Consider the following 19,441-nt stretch of genomic DNA (forward strand, 5'->3'; position numbering starts at 1 on the left):
CAGCGTGCGGGGCACAGGCCATTCTTACATAGAGCCATCATACAATATTACTTTGATCAAGAAAGATAAAGCCTATTTAGAATGAAAGGGCCGTTTCTACTAACTGGAGCTGACTACCTATTATCCATCCAGGTCATACATACCCTAGATGATCACTATTAACATATAATCAAATGCGTTGTTCCGCACCAAACGGACAGAACTAGTGGGACACGTCGATATCCTCCAGGTATGTTTATGACATTAGAAGGCACCACTCTGAATCTTAAACAGGTATCCCAGGACTCTGGCTCAGATTCTTCACTCGATCTAAATCCTGCAGGCACTCATGCAGTTCCTGTAGCATGATATCAAAGGAGTCATCAAGATGCGCATGTGCTGTGAAGAACTCGGTACACATCATGATCGGGATCGGGGTCAATGGATGCACCTATAACTGTCAATAAACATTCTCTGGCTAGTCATATGGGCAGAGTACCTTGAAATATCCTAATTGCCCCTGTAGCTTTACTAAGCTAACAACTTCGTGCGCCGCCATCACGCAAAGACGCTCGTACTCGAAGATACCTAGCAAATGCTCGCCTGTCGTCCATGTTATCCCCTCTAATACGCTATGTAGAAACAGAACCAAGGTTTGCGCTACAGTCCTCGCGAAAATGAGCATTGGGTCGACATGAGCTGACACGGAGAGCACCTGGATCCGATAGGTGAGCATTTCGTGCAACCATTGATGCCGAGTCCACAGTCCATCAGCCAAATCTCCATTCATCTGCTCCACCGCCGACTGCTGTCTGTGCAAGAGTGCTCGGCCACATATTGTGGCTATAATGACGCTTTCGCTAAAGGATGCTTGGCCGTTAGAGCTATGGCTGCTTGCGTAGCTCGTCATCACTTCCGACAGAAACTGGGTTGCTGCAGGATGACCAGCTTGAAAGTCTTCCTCTGATGTTGGCAGCCGAGTCGCAATCTGCTCTGATTAGATGCATAATGTCCCTTTTGATAATATGACATACCAGCTGTTCATTTATGGTATATGGCAGCGCGTTGTGGAAACTGATAAAGCGATCCAGGGAATACGCCATCCAAAAAGTTCGCCGCTGCTCCTCCAGCCCAGTCCAATCCACTAAGTTCGGTTCATGCTCTCGAGCTATTGTTACCGGGCTATTAGGATCGTCTATCTCATACAGCCGCATACCCAAGACCAACCGACAACATCTGCCAGCACTCATCCAAGCCTGCTGAGGTGACAGTTGCATGTACTCATAAACAGAAACCAATACCCATGCCTGGGCTTGCTCCACTGCTACTATCCCGCCAATGGGGCTTTGGAGGTCCATGGCATCCAACATCCGGCGCGTTTCCTGGTACAAGGTGTCTCGGAGACATTGAAAATGGGCCGATAAGGAAGCGGCCACCGTCCACATGGCATACTGCAGGCATACCTGAGCTTCGCTCTTCCTGGGCTGTTTCGCCCAGACGTGATAGCGCCAGCGCTGTAACATGGGAGCAAAGGGATGCACACGATCAAAGTATAATTGGTCTCTGTAAGGGTTAGTATACAACTTGGGGAAGGTGTCAAGCTTACGATATGGCGCCTTACAGATCTGCGCGCATTAGATCGGAGACTAGTCCGCATGATCGGGACTGAGGGTTGGGGGACCGTGGCGACCCACCTCCTTGCTGATCGTCGGAACATATTTCGGGAATTTGTTCAGGCAGTGTAGTTCTATCACGGAGAGAATCTTCTTCAGAATCACATTCAACTCCAGAACCATCAAACAGCCCTGCCATTTGCTGATTGATTCCCGGATGCTGATCCGCCAGGCATCGTTCAAGAGCAGCTGGCCAATATGAGCATCAATCTTTGCCGACGTCGAACAAGACTTACCGATTCGTGTTCTTAATGTACGTAGCTGACCCTTTCGCGGCCCCCGTGGAAGTCTCGTGGTGCTTATCTTACAATCGATCCCAGTCTCAAAGCACACTTGGCATTGTGGGCGCCGACGGTCACAGCGGACCTTGCGTCGACGACATTCCTCGCAGGCGGAACCAGGTCGTTGTCGGGAAATACTCTGCGTAGTCACCATTTTATGTTCCGCAGGGATCAAAAATATATGCTCTTAATGCTTTGTGGCTGTTGCGATGCAGCGATACTTTGCTGAAGAACAGGCAAGTCCTCCCCGCTGCGATTCGGCTTGCCGACGGGGGGCACTTACATATGCGAGCAATTGTCTGGGATAGATCCACGGCTCAGCCTGTTGTGCGGGAATATATGAACTTATTCCGTCCAGTACCAAATCCAAGAAGCGGGCTACATCGCCCGTCTGGTCTGACATATAATGAAACCATCTGCAATACACCTCCATGTTTTCATCTCACCCTGTTTCGCACATGGATCTTGATTCAACCCAACATACAATTGGATTGCAATTTTCGATATTATCAGGTCTCATCCCAGCCGGCATCGCAAGGCAACACCGCAGCTATGTTGCCCAAGCGTATTAACTGGTGCGCGACGGTGATACCAAATGCCTAGTGGGTTGGAAAATAGACTAATTAAACGCCCCCAGCAGAATTACGCTGAATGGCTCACGCTGTTTCGGGACGGGCCCCTGCTGGCTGAACATATTTGCGTCTTGGCCATAACAGGGGATGTCGTCCTCTAAGCCACTATAGAATCCTAAGCGCTTATCTTCAGGCAGAAAACGCGGGTCAAGTGAGCATGTACCCCCTGTAGATGAACACCCACGCTTCAACGGCCCTATATATGATTCGCACACACCTTTCATGCGTGTCATACGACCTCTCTACTAACATTGGAAGCTAACGCAAATGCCAGGCATTGAACTAATTTTGTTCATCGGCATTCATACGCGTCCCACTTGCCCATACCAGGCGCTTTGTGGTTACGATCCGATCCATTCTGGGGTTGAATATCTAATTTATGGCTCGGAATAGTAACATGAAGCCACAGCATATCTCAGCAGACGACCGCAACTCTGTGCTCTGCGTTATCATCTGCCCCGACCGAGCAGTATCATGTAATGCAGCTGGAACGTTTGTCTGAAGGACACTGTATTGATTTGATCAGAATCGGTAGTACGAACTCGTGTCTTACCAATTAAAGCTCAAGCACAAGCACGGGAGGAAGTAGACGCCTTCGCCACTATTCAAGTTGTTCGCAGAAAAGCAGCTGTTGTGCATTTTCCAAAGCCACAAGCCTAGCATGAATGGTCTGGACGTTGCAGAACATTCTAGATCGCACTGTTCCACACCACGCTGGCCGAATTTCTTAGAAGAGTCTGGTCATACCTACTTCATACACTGAAGTTCACATATTGTCTAGGTGGGACAGGCCTAGGTCGCTGCCATATGGGTGACTCTTTGTTCCTCCCTTGGAGCCAGCTGCCAGCAATTGAACAGCCAGCACTGCTTGCCACTATGGCGCCAGTGCCAGGTTTTCTTTCTAGGCCAATTGGTGATCGGTCGTGCTTGGCAGGTCAATAAGGTCAACAAACATGTACTTCCGGTAACAGTACATGAATGTCCCAGTATCTATTGAGTGTCTTTGTGTCATTATACTTGATACGGCGTGGTGGGACATTGAATAAACGCGTGTCGTTCGTTAATCTCGACCGGGTAAGATGACCCGAAGGAGGAAAGACATTCCAGGTTATGAATGATATGCGTACGACCTCGCAATAAATCTCTTCAGGATCTAGACTCCACAGGCCTCTTCCGCAAGCACGTCCCTCGTGGCCAAAGAGGACAAATGTCTGTCCACTCGTTCATGCAAAAGACAAGGGGGCTCCTGGAGCAGTGAGTCATTGCATGCTCGCATGATTTGGCAAGCGAATGCCAAGTTCGATGCGCGGCTGGCGATCAAACAAGCCACGAGCGACTATCAATGCATCGCATGGCGCCAGTGCGCCAGTACGCATTAGAGAGGACGCTCTATTACCTGTACTGTAGCTGCCAACCGAATGTTAAATTCGAATTTCTTGAACACGTGTAAAGCACGGGAAATGGCGCTCATTCGCCCTAGGGTTTGCAAATCGCCACGAACTTGTGCTATGGACTAGACAGTCTAGTCAACACATATAAGAACTCGTATATATGGAGATAGCCTACATGCATGGGTTCTCACGGCAATAAACTCATATCCACGTCTTAATATTGACTTAAGCTGCAGTGACTACTCGTCACTAGAATCGGAGTTTCCGGCGGCTCGGGCTTTCTCAAATATTAGTATTAGAGTCTTTGTCGAACAGATGACGGTCGCTCCAATCCATTTCTACAACCATGTCTAGTCTTACAAAACAAACAACGTTCCAGTTATGTTGGAGCTGGATAGTTCCAGATATTATAGCCGTTTTCTTCTAGCCTACTGATCTTCTCTTGAGTTCACCGTCTACCAGCTCCAAATAACCACACCGATCTCCGGGTCCGCTGTCCGTCACAGCGAGGGTTGAAATCATCAGAATGGGTATCTTCGAACATGTGCAGGATGTTATCGGTCAACTTCCGGTCCTCAAAAGTTACAGTCATATGTCGATATGTTTCCCTGTTCAGGATGATAAGCGCGAAGCCGCCATTCAGGATATCGAGCGCGCTGTTCGCCTCGTGATGAAGACATTTCCGTATCTGTCTGGGAAAGTCATCAATGAGGGAAGGGGTGCTGGAACTTCCGGGACTTTCAAGGTCACAAGCTGCGAAAAATGGGAATCTGAGGACCACGTCTTCGTACGCGTCCAAGATCGCACCACCGAATGTCCTTCATATGACGAGCTATGCGCCGCCCGGGGGCCGTCATCCATGTTGCCAGGGCACCTGTTGAGCTCACGAGTGGCGTTTCCGGAAGCCTACCAGGACACAGAGGAGGACCCGGCTCCTGTTCTAGATTTCCAGGCAAATATTGTTCGCGGCGGATTGTTGCTGGATGTGGCTGCGCAGCACAATATCATTGACGGGACGGGGATTTTCCAAATCATAAACTTGTTGGCCACCGCTTTGCGTGGGGATCAATTCCCTCTCTTTCAGCTCCACGAAGGGAACCGCGATCGTCGTTCTTTGATTCGATTGCTCGGCGCAGATGAGCCCCTGCTCGATCATAGAGAGCTTAAACCGCCTGTCATCATGAAGGCACCCCCACCATCGGATGTACTAGCCCCTTACAAATGGAGGTACTATTCCTTCCCAGTGGGCTCGGTGAATAAGATCAGAGCTCTGGCAAACAGTAAACCAGAAGATTTCGATCCCTCTACGGAGTCCCTCTCTTTAAATGATGCTGTCACTGCGTTCTGCTGGCAACGGATCACGATCATCCGTCTGAAGAAACTCCAAACTCCCACCGCAATCTCGAAGCTTAGCCGAGCCGTCGACTTCCGTCGTATCATGAGACTCACTCCGGCCTACTTAGGCCATATGGTCCGCGTCTGCAATACGCGCCTTACTTTCGAAGACATCGTCGAAAGCTCCCTCTCGCGGCTTGCTTCGCTCCTCCGCAAAGACGTACAGGAAATCAGCAATGAATATGCCCTCCGTAGCTATGTCACATTCATCGCGAACGAGCCGGATAAATCGGATATCGCCTATGGCGGGTCATTCAACCCGCAGACGGACTTTTCCTGCTCATCTATTGCGCATGTTAAGGCTCCAGATTTCGGGCCGCTCGGGCAGCCTGGACTGATGAGGAGACCGACATTCCAGCCTTTGCCTTGTTCGTCGTATATTGCTCCGATGTTGCATGGAGAGGGTATAGAGGGCCTTTTTTGTCTGCATGAGAGTGAAATTGAGGCTTTGGCAGAGGATGAGATGTGGAAGGAGTTGGTTGAGTATATTGGATAGGGCTCGAAAACCTGTGATAATTATTTTTATCTCGATCCAGTTAGTTTATCGGACGCTGCATTGCTGTGATGATTCAACCTCTTGGTTACAAGACGTCATTCCATTCTGTTTATTTGTGCTCTTGGCATCTCTTACGTCAATCCATGAACCCTAATCTACGCAGTTGACATTAAGACCCTCGCCTGACCCCGTGAATGCATTCGCTCTATGAACGATTCACTTATTTCCAGACCTTTACTTTGTAAAAAGACTGATCACTACCGAACCTACAACGGTGGAGCGCCCTGGACGCTCACCACTTCCAGGACCAAACCTTCATCTACCGCAAGAACCACCACAACTTTGCGACATTCTGCCTCCGTGTCATGAAAGTAAACCATTGTCAAATCTGAAATTGGGTAACCCGACAAAAGGCCATAGACAAGCTAAAAGGAGATGTTGCATCCAACACTATTGTTGATCGTACTGACTAGGTTTCTCCTAATAACCACTGCCGCCGTCGGTGGACAGCATCCGACGCAGGGGATCATCGATCTGGTTCGAAGGAGACTACCAGATCAGGTTGGCCACTTCGTGTTCTCTTTGAACAGTTCATCACATACATCCACCACTGGAAACCGCCATCGTGATGTGTATACGGTATCAACACAGACGAATGGCTCAATTCTTGTGGAAGGGAATTCTCGAAGCGCGCTTGCCGCAGGGTATTTAACCTTCAACCGCAACCTGCAATTCTACCATAAACCGCTCCGCTAACAAACCACGTAGTCTGCATCGATACCTCTGTGACATCGCCCATGTGGATATCTACTGGTTTGTCGGTAGTCGTCTACATACTGTACCAGCATCTCTTCCCAAACTCGATGTGCCGCTGAAAGGTGAAAGTATTGTCACATGGCGGTACCATCTCAACCCAGGTAAGCATCTCTTTGATCATGGCCGATTCAGATTCAGCTTTGAATTAATAAAACGCACTTGTACTGATACGTGCATCATTCAGTGACATTCTCGTATACAACTGCCTTCTGGACGTGGGAAGACTGGGAACTAGAACTCGACTGGGCCGCCCTGCGAGGCGTAAATCTAATCCTCGCATGGGTCGGCTACGAGAAGATTCTCCTCGACTCACTTCGAGAGGTCGGAATGACTGACGAGGAGATACTGCCATTCTTCAGTGGCCCAGCCTTCCAAGCTTGGAACCGACTCGGGAACATCCAAGGTTCCTGGGGTGGCCACGGCGTCAACATATCATGGCTCGACGCCCAGTTTCAGCTACAGAAGAAAATTGTCCACCGAATTGTTGAACTAGGCATGACTCCTGTACTTCCCGCTTTTCCAGGGTTTGTGCCGCCTGGTATAAAACGTGTTCGACCGCATGCGACCGTGGTAAATGGATCGCAGTGGTCGGGTTTTCCGACGAGGTTTACGGAAGTGTCCTTCTTGAGTCCGCTTGATGAGACCTTTGCCAAGTTACAGAAGAGTGTGATCTCGAGGCAAATGCGTGCTTTTGGAAACATCACGCATGTCTATGCGCTCGATCAGTTTAATGAGATTAATCCTGCCTCTGGGGAGCTGGGGTATCTTCGGAACTTGTCACGCCACACCTGGCAGACTTTGAAAGCTGCCAATCCCGCTGCGGTATGGATGATGCAGGGGTGGTTGTTTTATGATAAGAAGGTCTTTTGGAATTCTAGTCGAATCTCGGCTTACTTGAGTGGAGTGGAGAGGAATGATGATATGCTCATTCTAGACCTTTACTCGGAGTCGGAGCCGCAGTGGCAGCGAACGAAGTCGTATTTCGGAAAGCCCTGGATCTGGTGCCAGTTACACGACTTCGGCGGGAATATGGGCATGTACGGGCAAGTACTGAACGTCACATCGGATCCGATCGAAGCTTTAAATCAATCTGATTCGCTGGTGGGCTTCGGGCTCACCATGGAAGGCCAGGAAGGCAACGAAGTTGTCTACGATTTATTGTTAGACCAGGCTTGGTCGGCGAAACCGATTGATACGCGGGCATATTTCCGAAATTGGGTCAGAAGCCGATATTCTGGGAACTTTTCAGTACCGAATGAACTGTATACGGCGTGGGACCTGATGAGCAGGACGGTGTATAATAACACTAACCTCACGACATATTCAGTTACAAAGTCGATCTTTGAGATTTCGCCGGCTATCGATGGCTTGGTTGGTCGTGTTGGTCATTTTCCTACTCCTACATCTATTAATTATGATCCAAGTGTCTTGAATGAAGTATGGGCTTTGTTTATGAATGCGACGGGGAAAGAGCCGTCACTCTGGCATAACCCTGCATATGAATATGATATGGTTGATATCACGCGTCAGTTAATGGGAAATGCTTTTATCAAGGTATATTCAGACCTTATAAGTGCATGGAAGTCGGAAAGAGAGAACAGAACCGCGGAAATCACGTCGCAGAGCCAACGGCTTCTTGATCTGCTAGCGGCGATTGACAAAGTCTTGTCATGCAATGAGAACTTCTCACTTTCGACTTGGATCTCGAGTGCCAGGGACTGGGGAGACACCATGGAATCCAAGGACTTCTTTGAGTATGATGCCCGAAATCAGATTACTCTATGGGGTCCTACCGGGGAGATCAGCGATTATGCGTCCAAGGCCTGGGCAGGTCTTATCTCTTCTTACTACAAGCCTCGATGGTCCATCTTCGTGGAGTATCTTGGTGAGAAAGATCAGACGAGCTACAATGAGACGGAACTCGAAGGCAAGCTAAGAGAATTTGAGTTGTCGTGGCAAAAGCAGAGTAGGGAGCCAGGTATATCTTGGCCAAATTCCTCCTGCAGAGGACTTGAAGTACTCCTCAGGAATGTGTCGCAAAGTTGGCCATCGATTTTTGGGGATCATGTTCAAGATTGAGGCAACCTTCCCAGGAACTAGACTTCATCAAATTATGTTGATGTTCATTGGAGGGGTTTTGAACATCAATCCCTTTTTCACTAGCAGCTGGGAGTGGAAGTCTCGCCGCTGTGAAGTTGTTGCTATATGGAATGCAACAGCACAATCCAACAGTGACTGGAGATACAGATCATCAATGGAGCTCACAATTGAAATGGAGAGATTTATGGGGTGAACAGCATTATCCATTGCCGCCGAAGAGGGGTATGAAGACGTAGTAGACCTGTAAGTAGGAATTCCTGAGGTAGATGTCAATGCAATGTATTATGGAAAAGAGACAGCACTGGCAAAAGCCGCAAGAAATGGCCCAAAGACTATAGTTCAACTATTGCTCATCCGACGGGATATTAATACTGGTTCCCTAGACATGCAAGGGCGGAATCCTCGAGATCTCACGACTCTAGCGGGCATGAGAGTATAGCAACGATGTTGCATGGACGGCATCTAGAGACGCATGTGGGATTTGAGATCTACCAGCGCGAAACATCAACATCATAGCAGCAATCACTACCCCTTCCATATAGCCACGCTCAACGTAGAATTGCTTAACATCATCCGCCGTACTCACTTCGACCGCATGTCCGGCAACCCATTGACTACGCCTAAGCTACACGACGGCCGGCTAGTAGTTGCGTGTGTTACTACTACAAATCCTGGCTATTAGACGCTTCTCTAGTATCTTGTGCGCGCTTTGTCGACTCAGTCTTCTGCGGTGACTCGTCAATATACTTTTTTTTTATACTCCGTGGTAAACTCCCGATCCCCCCATGTAAGATAGATCAAGGTCTCGACATTAATGGTCTCACTTACCAACATGACATTACTTATCACACACAACCTTTTCAAGAACCAAGACCACGAAAAGCACGGATTGCCCCATGATTGATCCAACTGGGAACTCCCATACCAACACTGCTCCGGCCAGAATAAACCCGATTAATACGTGTAACTAACCATTTGGACTGCATACGCATGCAGAGGCCCTTCCGCTATTACTGTACGCCAGGTTTACGTGTGTCACTATGAACTAGTGCAGAGACATGTCGTACTGCTGGTACGATGTAGACTTTCCATGCTTGCTCCCATTGGCACCCTCCTCACATTACCACCCAAGTATAAACCACGCAATCAGCCGGAAAAGACGGTCTCTCGGTTTTCAGCATTATCCATAACCCAACTAACCAAAGTTCTCCATGCAGATGCGCAACCAGGCCCATTGGCCAGCCAATAGGGAAACGACGAGGCGGTCGGTGTTGTTTAACCTTCCGGCCCTACCCTCCCGTCCGTCCGCGTAGATCGCCCGATAATCTCCGCCGGTACCATCGGCCGTTGCAGGACAGATGGCAAGCAATGTTTGTTTAACCATTTTGCCACTGCTAGGTGTCTATGTAGTTCTGGACTCCTAAGTCTAGTTGAGATTAGACAAATTGTTAAAACTCATCAAATGGGAGAAGACACGCAGATACACTGATCTATCGTTCTAAATATCCCAGGATGATATATAGCATCTAATTTTAGACACGAGGTTGATTGTCCATTGACATATCCCCAAAACGTACGTCAGTATACTGACAGACGCTCTAGTGGCGATTTATACCATGTAGAAACAAGGAGTTGGACTATAATGCCAAATTCAGGTCATGAATAACTAAGGGAAGATGTTGTATTGAACTTCTCTCCTGAACCCATCGTTCAACACTCAAGCCTCCCCCCCGGACTCGACGCACCGTCAAGCAGTTCAATACTCCGTAGATTTACGCCGACACCATGGACTAATGCCCCAATTCCTTAAGTGCTATAGCGTAGAAAGCTGGTAACCCAGATTTTAGAAGCTACTCAGAGCATTTCCAGTACAGTTACTCCAATGAACCCCTCCAAAAAACGTAAAACTCAATCCATACGAGCATAGAATTACGAAGCACCTCTTCTCCTCGTAAAGGATACGGCTAGAGAGCCCCTTCAACTACAGCAATCTACCAAAAATGACCACTATGCTCACCAGCATCCTATCGCGCCTCCGCCCATCGTGGTTCCCTTCACTTCAAACAAATCGTACTCCAACCCTAGCAACCAGTCGGGACCCGGATGCACCACCCCTTGATATCGAAGACGAACCTCTCGAGATAGCTATCATAGGTTGTGGTATCATCGGCGCAATTCTAACCATCGGCCTCCTGGCCAAAAATATCAAAGTAACAGTCTACGAGCAAGCGCGGGATGCTCGTGAAGCCGGCGCCGGAATCGCCTTCACGGCCAACGCCCGACGGTGCATGTCAATGATTGACGAGCGCATCGTTGACTGTGTTGCTGCCGTAGCTACGACGAACGGGGACCCAAGGAACCCGAATAATAATATGCAATTTATTGATGGGTATACTCATGACCCTAATAGGCTGGATGATATGAGCTGGAAGAAGCTTTATGAGTTGGCGACGGGGCCGAAGGGGTTTGAGGGGTGTCATCGGGCGCATTTCTTGGAGGAGATTATGAGACTTATTCCCGGGGGTGTGGTGAAGTTAGGGAAGAGGTTGGATCGGGTGGAGGATTATGGAGTGGGCAAGGTTTTGTTGAGATTCTGTGACGGCAGTGTTGGGAGGGCAGATGCTGGTGAGTTTCCAATCATTTCAATGCCAGTGCTTGCAAGGGTGATGTTGATATAGGTCCAGTTATCGGTTGTGACGGTATCAAGTCTCGTGTGCGTGAGCTCATCCTCGGCGAAGGTCATCCAGCCTCCTATCCGCATTACACCCACAAGGTGGCCTATCGAGGGTTAGTCCCCATGGAAGAAGCGACCGCTCGACTGGGTCACTACCGTGCGCACAACCAACATATGTATGGCGGTCCGAACGCGCATGTCCTTCATTTCCCAGTCGCCAAGCAGACACTGATGAACGTGGCTGCTTTCGTTACGGACCCCAATGACTGGCCCCTCGACCGCAGTATGTCGCAGCTGGCGACGAAAGATGAAGTAGCGGGCGCCTTTGCGGATTGGGGCCCGACGGTGAGAGATATCATTGATCTACTGCCGGTTGAGTTGGAGAAATGGGGTGTTTTCGACTCATTAGACTATCCTGCGCCGACCTACTCGTGCGGACGCGTGTGCATCGCTGGCGATGCAGCTCATGCGTCGTCACCGCATCATGGTGCCGGTGCTGGGATTGGCATTGAAGATGTGCTGGCCTTGACTGTTCTGTTGGACATGGTGCAGTCGCGTATCAAGACTCCGGGTGGGCAGAAAACTGTGGCGCTTCAGGCCGCATTTGCAGTATTTAGTGCAGTGCGTCGTGACCGATCCCAATGGTTGGTGAAGAGTAGTCGCGAGGCTTGTGAGATCTATGAATGGAATGACTTGCAGTGCGGCTCTGATATGGATAAGGGGTATGATGAGATCAAACGTCGGTCCCATAAGATCTGGCATTTCGATATTGATGGAATGTTGAGACAATTGGAAGTAGCGTATAGAAAGCATCTTAGGGCATGATAAAACTTCAGAAATTAATAAAACCCAAATATGGCTTGTTTCGCTTCAACTATTTCATATCTTCCGTTTGGTGAAAGTGTGTTGTTCTGTGGACGAACTATTCGGTTATATATATCATCCGTGCTACGTTCTCGTGAACCTCTCGCGTTCACGGTGGAAACCAAATGCGATCACGTGAAACTTCTTCTAATCTCTCTAGAGCTATCTATACAACAGGAGCACCTAACTTCGGCTTTATAGAGGCATAGGTAGAATATTGGACAAAGAAGAACACACTGTAGGGTGAGATATGCCAGGAAAGAATCCTACGGCCAAGGAAGCAAAAGAAAACAAGATACCCAAGCTCTCACCGCGCTGACAAGACTGCATAACAAGTATGTTAAACGCCGAGGATTTCTCCTAGAACTGGGCTCTGGGTTAATTCGAAAGCTTGTTTGATATACTTCTCGTCTAACGAAAACGGTTGGGCCATTAGGTTAGGGATATACTTCCCCTCTAGCTCTTCAGCATCTATATTCCCCGCCAGAAGCCCTGGCCGGAGTAGACATTGCCGGAACATATCAACTGTTGAACGCAGGTGACTGGAATGGAAGGGCACGTCGATGCCCTGCAGAGGAATCGTTGCTTGGCCGCGCTGCGGTTCAATTGGTTGGGGAAGATTCTTGGCATGATGCAGGAGATCGCGAATTATGGTGTGGAGCTCCGTCGTGGACGCGTTGGTGGAGTCCATCACCTCCCGGACTTGTTTTGCTCCACTGGGACACTGTGCGATATGGTCCATCAATTTTCCGAGAACGTAAAGATTGGTTGACTGGGGATCACCATGTTAGAATCGAGCGATTGCCAGGGAAATTGTTGGCAACTTACCGTGCCCGAACACACATACTGCTCCCCATCCACGTTGAAATTCACGATCTCCAACAATTCCCGGCTCTCGGCAGCGATCGTGTGGACCATAGTGCTCAATGAAGCTTGATCAAAAACTGAGCTGGTCAGCTCCCTCCTATAATTCAATAAACGTTATGTAGAGGGTACCTGCCTTGGCCCACACGTGCTGGATTTACAGCCACCATACCATACGTGGCGCTCTCCTCATTATCTCGTACCACAGAAGCCTGCATCATCAACCCCCGGTAAAAAGCTAACTCTACGAGAGCAATTGTTGGTATGAACTCTGACAGTGCAGACAATGCTCCATATTCTCCCAAGGAATGGCCAGCATATATCGCTTCGCATGATACATAACCTTGGGCACGCATCTCTGCAAAAGCTGCCGCCTCGAACAGAAGAATCGTTGGCTGTGCAAATTGCGTCGAATACAAGAGTCCCCTCGGGTTATGGAATCTGTAAGACGTTGATTTCGGTGTGAGCCCTGCCAGAACTGGCTTTTGCACACAGTCACCGTTGGGAAGCACAGTTTCCGCTGTGATGGAAAGATAATTCCCGCGAATTTTCCGGCCTTGTTTGCCCCCAAAGTGAATGGTGAGCGTCTTCGGGTTGTTCCTAACGATGTCCAGGACCGACCAGCCTATTTTTCGTGTGAGTAGAAATATGCGGATAAGAAGAGTATAGGGCATACCGTAAGCGTCATTTAGATGCGCATCAATCTCGTCCCACAACCCCTTCGCTCTAGGGCTCCTGCTGTATAAGTCCATGCCCATACCTCTACTTTGACTACCTTGTCCCGTGAAAAGGTACGCTGTTGCAGGCTGTTCCACTTCGGCCTCCGCATCCACCACCTTTTCTCCGTTACCAGCTCGGCATGCCTCTACAAAAAATCGCATTCGCCCTTCAACCATTCCCACATGCTCTAATCGCACTGCCAACCTCTCCAAAGGCATTACCATCCCCGTAAATTCAGCAGAAAAACGTCGCAGACGCGACCGGTCATTCTCTATGACTAAGTGCTCGAGGGCCGCGGTCACAATTGCCGATGTGCACATGCCATGGGACAACGTGCCTGGCAGCTGGGCAAAGCTGGAAAAAATGGTTGAGACATGGATAGGATTGAAATCTTGCGACACTTGAGCATAGGCGTGGTTGCTGGCAGGCATCTGGACCTCGAAGGATGATGGGCCAGGCCAGCCAGGTCTTCCAAAGTCTATTCTACCGCCTTGTTCAATCCCCTTGCGCTTAAGAAACTCCGAGACGGGGTTTCCAAGACAATCATCACACGCGAAATCCACGCCACCTATATACTCAAGTTTGAAGCCTGTCCGGGTATGTGCTTGGCCAGTGACTCGAAGGTTGGTGTGTCCGTTTTTCTTGTACGCAACGTGACTCTCAATATTGAATATCACCGTCTTGCCTACTAGCGAAGGTAGAGCGGCGAGTGGATGAAACCACTTCCGCGACTTTAACACAGTCTCTTGCAAATTCGATCCCACGTTTACCTTCCAATCGAGTAATTCTGTTTTGCGAAAGGTATCTTGCACGTTGTCAAAAGAACCTCGGAAAAGAAATGTTGACGTGATTGTCAACACATGCTCCCCAGAGCGAATAACCCGGGCTTCTATAACCACCACCTTGCCCGAATCTTCTATATACACAGCCCGGACCCGTGATTGGGAGCTGACTGTTTCACCTAGCCTCAGCGGAGCTGCACCAGGAGTGTATGCGGTCGTGTTAGATCGATGAACCAGCCGTAGCAGGTCACCTTCAATCTCCAAGAGAACAAGAGGACGGCACATCACATCCCAAACAATAATGATGCCGGCGCTAATAGGCAGAATGTCTGAGTCCGATGACACAATTCGATGGTCGGGAAACGCTACACCAACGGTTAAGGCCAACTCCTCGAACCGCTCACGGGTAAGCTTTGTTGGTCGCCCGGTAAAAGTGCCGTGTAGATCTATACAGCTAGTTCTGCGCTCACCAAGCCAGAGCTCACTATAGAATGACTTGATGCGCTCGTTCCGGCCTTCCATGATCTCGCTCAGTCTGAAGGGGGCCCTGCTAGGATCAAATTGGTAGAGTAGCTGCAAATTGTCCGCTTTATATGGAGGATGAAGTTCGACAATAACCTCCACCCCATCCTGACATGTGATTATCATTGAGGATTTGACACCCATACTGCCTTGAGCCGCTACAGATATCTCTGACCGACCGGGGTTGTACTGAATAGCGGATTCGGGATACTTTTCCATATACTCTCGGAAAGGATTCTGTCGCCGCAGCCGGCCCTGCAAGACAAACCTATCTTCCAGAACCGCCCGCACCCAAACGGGAACGTTTCGATCAGGCCTGTAAGGAAATGTTAATGAATACACACATGGATCCTCACTGGAGTCGGAGAGTGTCGTGGAAGATGGAGTGGAAATTCCCTCCATGAAGAAATCCTTGGTGCCAGGAGAGACTGTGGACCAGGAATCCGGTGTAACTAAGCCACTATCAATCCCGATAGTCAATTCCTCCGCACACATATCTCGCTGGAGACAGTCACAAAGAGAATGTAGCAAAGTATCCAAGATCTCCTTTGCTGATTCTCCCCGATCACAGGAATACTGCGCTGCCACAGGGCCCTGAAGAATGCATATTCGGCCTGGATCCTGATCAATTACAGCGTCAATATCCTCCGACTGCCACAACGAATCCTTCTTGAAATAGTACTCAAAGTCGTCGTTCAGAGCGGGTATGAAGTTAACAGGCTTTTGGTTATCCTTCATAGTTTGCATCAGAAAGAATGAGACGTCTTCCGGATTCAAGACTTCTGCAGCTGCAGCGGGACATGCAGTGATGAGAGCACGAACAAAGCCGGCTGGATTGAGCTCAAGTGATGCTCGAGAAAGAGGCTCTGAGTGTTTCAAGTCCGCCGGTAAACGTTCCAGGGTGCGGACGGTGAATGCGTATGTGAAATCCACATAAGACGAGTCGATCCAACGCTTTTGATGACGAATATACATTAGTTCCACAAGCCGACTCATCACCTCGGCGTAGGTCATTTCCTTCAGGTCAAGTACAATCCCTTGTGAGTTGCGACCAAACCATGGCTTTGCGAAGTCGGCATTCAAGCGATGGATTATCATAGCACGATGTTTAGTCAAATACGCGACACGGTCTTGTCGGGGGAGGCCGAAAACAGTTTTGTCCATTTCAGCCCACAGACGCACACCCCTGGTTGCTATCTTGTGTATTGGCTCACCCATTTCCGATCTCACTGTAACTACTCCCCCGGCAGGTCCGTCATATGTCTTTTCCCAGTCATTGTCGTCTAATCCGGATGTCGACGTAATAACATCCTTAACAGCCTTGCTTGTATGAGCCTCTTTCGCAACCATCATGCAACTACCTAAAAGGACTCCGTCAAAAGGCATAGACGCATATCCCATCGGGACTGACCATGAGCCTGTAAGGTATGGGTAGATACTGCCGCTGCTACCGAACCCACTGCCAGCGACCAAATAAATGTTTGGCTGTTGCCGCAATAGTCCGTACATACTGAGTATGGGAGCATGGAAGTCTTCGCAGGAGTGATGCCCTCCCCCACGCCCACCAGTCCATTGGAGAATAACAGGAAAGTCTGGGTGAGCCCTGGCAATACTAATCACATCTCGGATGGCCGCCACTGATCCGGGCTTAAAACCGATATGTCGTAAATTTAGCGTCTGAATGTACTCCGTAATTACTTCCAGCGAAGGGACGCCCGCTCCAAAGGTCAAGCCGTCGATCGCGATACCGGCTTGCGATAAGCGACGTAAAAGAGTCATCTGCCATCTGATAGCACGGGGGTTGGCGTAAATCAGGTTACAGGTGATGCCTTGACCGGCGGAAATATTCTTGACGAGCTGATCGATGGCTGAAGCCATACCGTCGGCACTATGGTAACCTCCCCCAGCCAGCTCAGCATGATACCCTGCATTCATGATGGCTGCAACGAAGTCCCAATGCACTGTGGTAGGTGTCATACCAGCAACCATAATTGGAGGGGTGCCCAAAAGCCGCGTAAGGCGTGTTTCAATCCTAATTCTCGGCCCTGGGATCAATCGGGGTTGGAAGCGCTGTCCCCAAGTTTGGAGTCTGGTCGCGGAATCAAGTAGCAGGGGAGAGAATAGATCCTTCATGGTTCCTAGCTCGGGGTCCCGGGAATTCAGGTCAGAGCCTTGAACTACGCGAACCCCCTGGCCCTCTTTGAGCTTCTTAACCAATGAAGCAAGACCACCACGGTCGAAGACAATAATATGTGACACGGGGAGCTGGCGAGCACTCATGTTGGGTGAACAGCCTAGCGTAGAGGGCCAATCGCAAATTTCATGGGCAATAGCATCAAATGCCAAATGCAGGACGTTCCCATCTGAAGCACGGATATCATGACCAGTCCTGGTGTCGTATACTGGGATGGCCAGTTGCTGGGGGAGGATGCGTCTATCTGAAAACCTGCTTTTCAAAGAATCTGCAGCTGGACGAAGGTATGGCGTGTGGAAAGGTGTGCTGATTGGCAGGAAGCTATACTGGGGAGACGGCCTTCTGCTGCTGAATGGGATGTGACTCTGATTTGAACCAGAGGCACAGACTTCTTGGAGGTAGCTGGTAAGATGCAATAAAGATGAAAATGGACCGGCAACAACGAATCGATCTTGAGCATTTGCCAACGCCAGATACAACTGCGCTTCTCGCGGCAAGTGACGGTTCATGTGGATCAGCATATCCTCAATTTGGCATCGTGTTGCACCTCGAACACTAAGCATGTATGATGGTGTGCTGGAATCCACGTCATGTGCTTCGCGACTAGTAGACATCGCAGGGATTGCAATTCGAGGCGCGCAATTGTGACACTCCCATCCTAGCCAGAACAGGACATCCACCAACAATCTGCTATTATCGTAAAGTGACTCCCATGAGTCCGATATAGCAACGATGATTGATACCAAAAGGCCCTGGGAATGCCCCGCGGTAGCAGAAAGCAGTGTTCGCATCTTCCCGGGGGATATGCCCAATATCTGGCAAGTAACTATGTATCGAGCGAGACTCAACAATCCAATCACAGGTACGCTAACAGGAGCACTGGCCACAAAGGCACTATCCGGGACCACAGTGGCGTCGGTCATCCAAGCCCTGATGTCCAAATATCGTCGCTGATAGTATGACCGACACTGTGGCAGGCGGCACAGCTCGGCAAGTCTCGACCCCATTCTTTGCAGAAAGCTCTCGAGCATCGACTGGTATGTGCTGTACAGTTCCGAAAGTTCCTCCACGCACGTGGGACTCGCATCCCCCTGGCCTCCAAACAGTGCTAATACTTGAAACTGGTTCGTCTCAACATTGTGGAAAAAGCTACTTCGAATAAATCCCGCATCCTTGCCATGATCTCCAAGTCCGTTTTCATACCCACGGTAAACTGCATCATAGTATATGCGTAACCACCGCCGTCGTTGCTCGGATCGCGACGTAATTTCAGCAATAAGAGAATGGATGTCTGTTCTTCCCACAAACTCAATGTTAAATGCTTCCAATACGACTGCCAGAGCCGCGCCCGCAATCCTTTTCTGAAAAAGGAGGAACTCAATATACGTTAGCGCCAATTCTACGGGTTGTTTTATATCATCGGTGCTAGACAATGATATTGACCGAAGAAACGCATCTCGCTGTAGGGTATGGAGAGCAGAATAGGTGCCTGGAATGGTGAGAGAAAAAGTTATTTCCCTATGCTGAAACTCCACGCTGAAGCCGGTACTGGAGGACGATGGGTGGCACAGCGACGGAGGCTCCATGGCGGCAGTACCTGCGGAGTCAGGTGACAGGGGAACAGTCACCTCCTCCATCATCTCTACCCTCTTATCCATCTTCTTTTTTCAGCGGAGTATCTGCCAGCATAAATGTTCAATCGATGTATTATCGACCCCATATGTACACCGCCCTTCCCCTACCAGAGGAGTACAGAAAAGAAGATCGTGCACGACATGGAAAGATATGGTCAATTGAAGCGAATAGTATGTATGCGATACTGAAACAGATCAGCCTGCTGCCAATTTCCAATGGGCCAGATTCTCATCACTTTATACCTACATGTTCGCCAGTGTGTTAGATCGATGGACAGGCTGCAGTTTGGAATCACTCCATGAGGCGCGGAGATCTCCCTATCTGTGGATGAAGTTCGGCGGTAGTCGAGAAGCTACAGTTGATATAGCTTGCTCTCGCTCTCGCCGCCGGAGTTTCACAGACGGAGTTTTTCTTTGTATCACC

General features: G+C 49.4%; 6 protein-coding genes across 6 annotated transcripts; 4 read left to right on the forward strand and 2 right to left on the reverse strand.

The window, feature by feature from the left end:
- Positions 1-265: 265 nt before the first annotated feature.
- Positions 266-2,087, reverse strand: BDV38DRAFT_268440 (fungal specific transcription factor domain-containing protein; the record flags this gene model as incomplete). The annotated part of the gene is made up of 5 exons (XM_032056770.1): positions 266-337; positions 479-967; positions 1,014-1,542; positions 1,601-1,841; positions 1,889-2,087. The coding sequence occupies 5 exons, from the start codon at positions 2,085-2,087 to the stop codon at positions 266-268; spliced, it is 1,530 nt and encodes a 509-aa protein (XP_031917738.1).
- A 2,395-nt stretch (positions 2,088-4,482) lies between these two features.
- BDV38DRAFT_268441 (uncharacterized protein) lies at positions 4,483-5,847 on the forward strand (the record flags this gene model as incomplete). Its single annotated transcript, XM_032056771.1, has 1 exon — positions 4,483-5,847. One exon carries the CDS (start codon positions 4,483-4,485, stop codon positions 5,845-5,847), a length of 1,365 nt encoding a protein of 454 aa, XP_031917739.1.
- Positions 5,848-6,644: 797 nt separating this feature from the next.
- BDV38DRAFT_268442 (alpha-N-acetylglucosaminidase) lies at positions 6,645-8,742 on the forward strand (the record flags this gene model as incomplete). The annotated part of the gene is made up of 2 exons (XM_032056772.1): positions 6,645-6,660; positions 6,848-8,742. The coding sequence occupies 2 exons, from the start codon at positions 6,645-6,647 to the stop codon at positions 8,740-8,742; spliced, it is 1,911 nt and encodes a 636-aa protein (XP_031917740.1).
- A 434-nt stretch (positions 8,743-9,176) lies between these two features.
- On the forward strand, positions 9,177-9,538 carry BDV38DRAFT_237322 (uncharacterized protein). Its single transcript, XM_032053573.1, has one exon. It carries the CDS (start codon positions 9,236-9,238, stop codon positions 9,443-9,445), a length of 210 nt encoding a protein of 69 aa, XP_031917741.1. The 5' UTR covers positions 9,177-9,235; the 3' UTR covers positions 9,446-9,538.
- Positions 9,539-10,772: 1,234 nt separating this feature from the next.
- On the forward strand, positions 10,773-12,262 carry BDV38DRAFT_268443 (uncharacterized protein; the record flags this gene model as incomplete). Its single annotated transcript, XM_032056773.1, has 2 exons — positions 10,773-11,388; positions 11,442-12,262. The coding sequence occupies 2 exons, from the start codon at positions 10,773-10,775 to the stop codon at positions 12,260-12,262; spliced, it is 1,437 nt and encodes a 478-aa protein (XP_031917742.1).
- A 379-nt stretch (positions 12,263-12,641) lies between these two features.
- BDV38DRAFT_279030 (uncharacterized protein) lies at positions 12,642-19,041 on the reverse strand (the record flags this gene model as incomplete). The annotated part of the gene is made up of 4 exons (XM_032058888.1): positions 12,642-13,073; positions 13,130-13,245; positions 13,338-13,790; positions 13,842-19,041. The coding sequence occupies 4 exons, from the start codon at positions 19,039-19,041 to the stop codon at positions 12,642-12,644; spliced, it is 6,201 nt and encodes a 2,066-aa protein (XP_031917743.1).
- Between the last annotated feature and the right edge of the window lie 400 nt (positions 19,042-19,441).

Source organism: Aspergillus pseudotamarii, assembly GCF_009193445.1.
Source record: "Aspergillus pseudotamarii strain CBS 117625 unplaced genomic scaffold BDV38scaffold_7, whole genome shotgun sequence".
Classification (NCBI taxonomy): domain Eukaryota; kingdom Fungi; phylum Ascomycota; class Eurotiomycetes; order Eurotiales; family Aspergillaceae; genus Aspergillus; species Aspergillus pseudotamarii.

Coding starts and splice junctions, on each gene's coding strand:
- BDV38DRAFT_237322 (XM_032053573.1), top strand. CDS start 9,236: ATGTGGGATTTGAGATCTACCAGCGCGAAACATCAACATCATAGCAGC.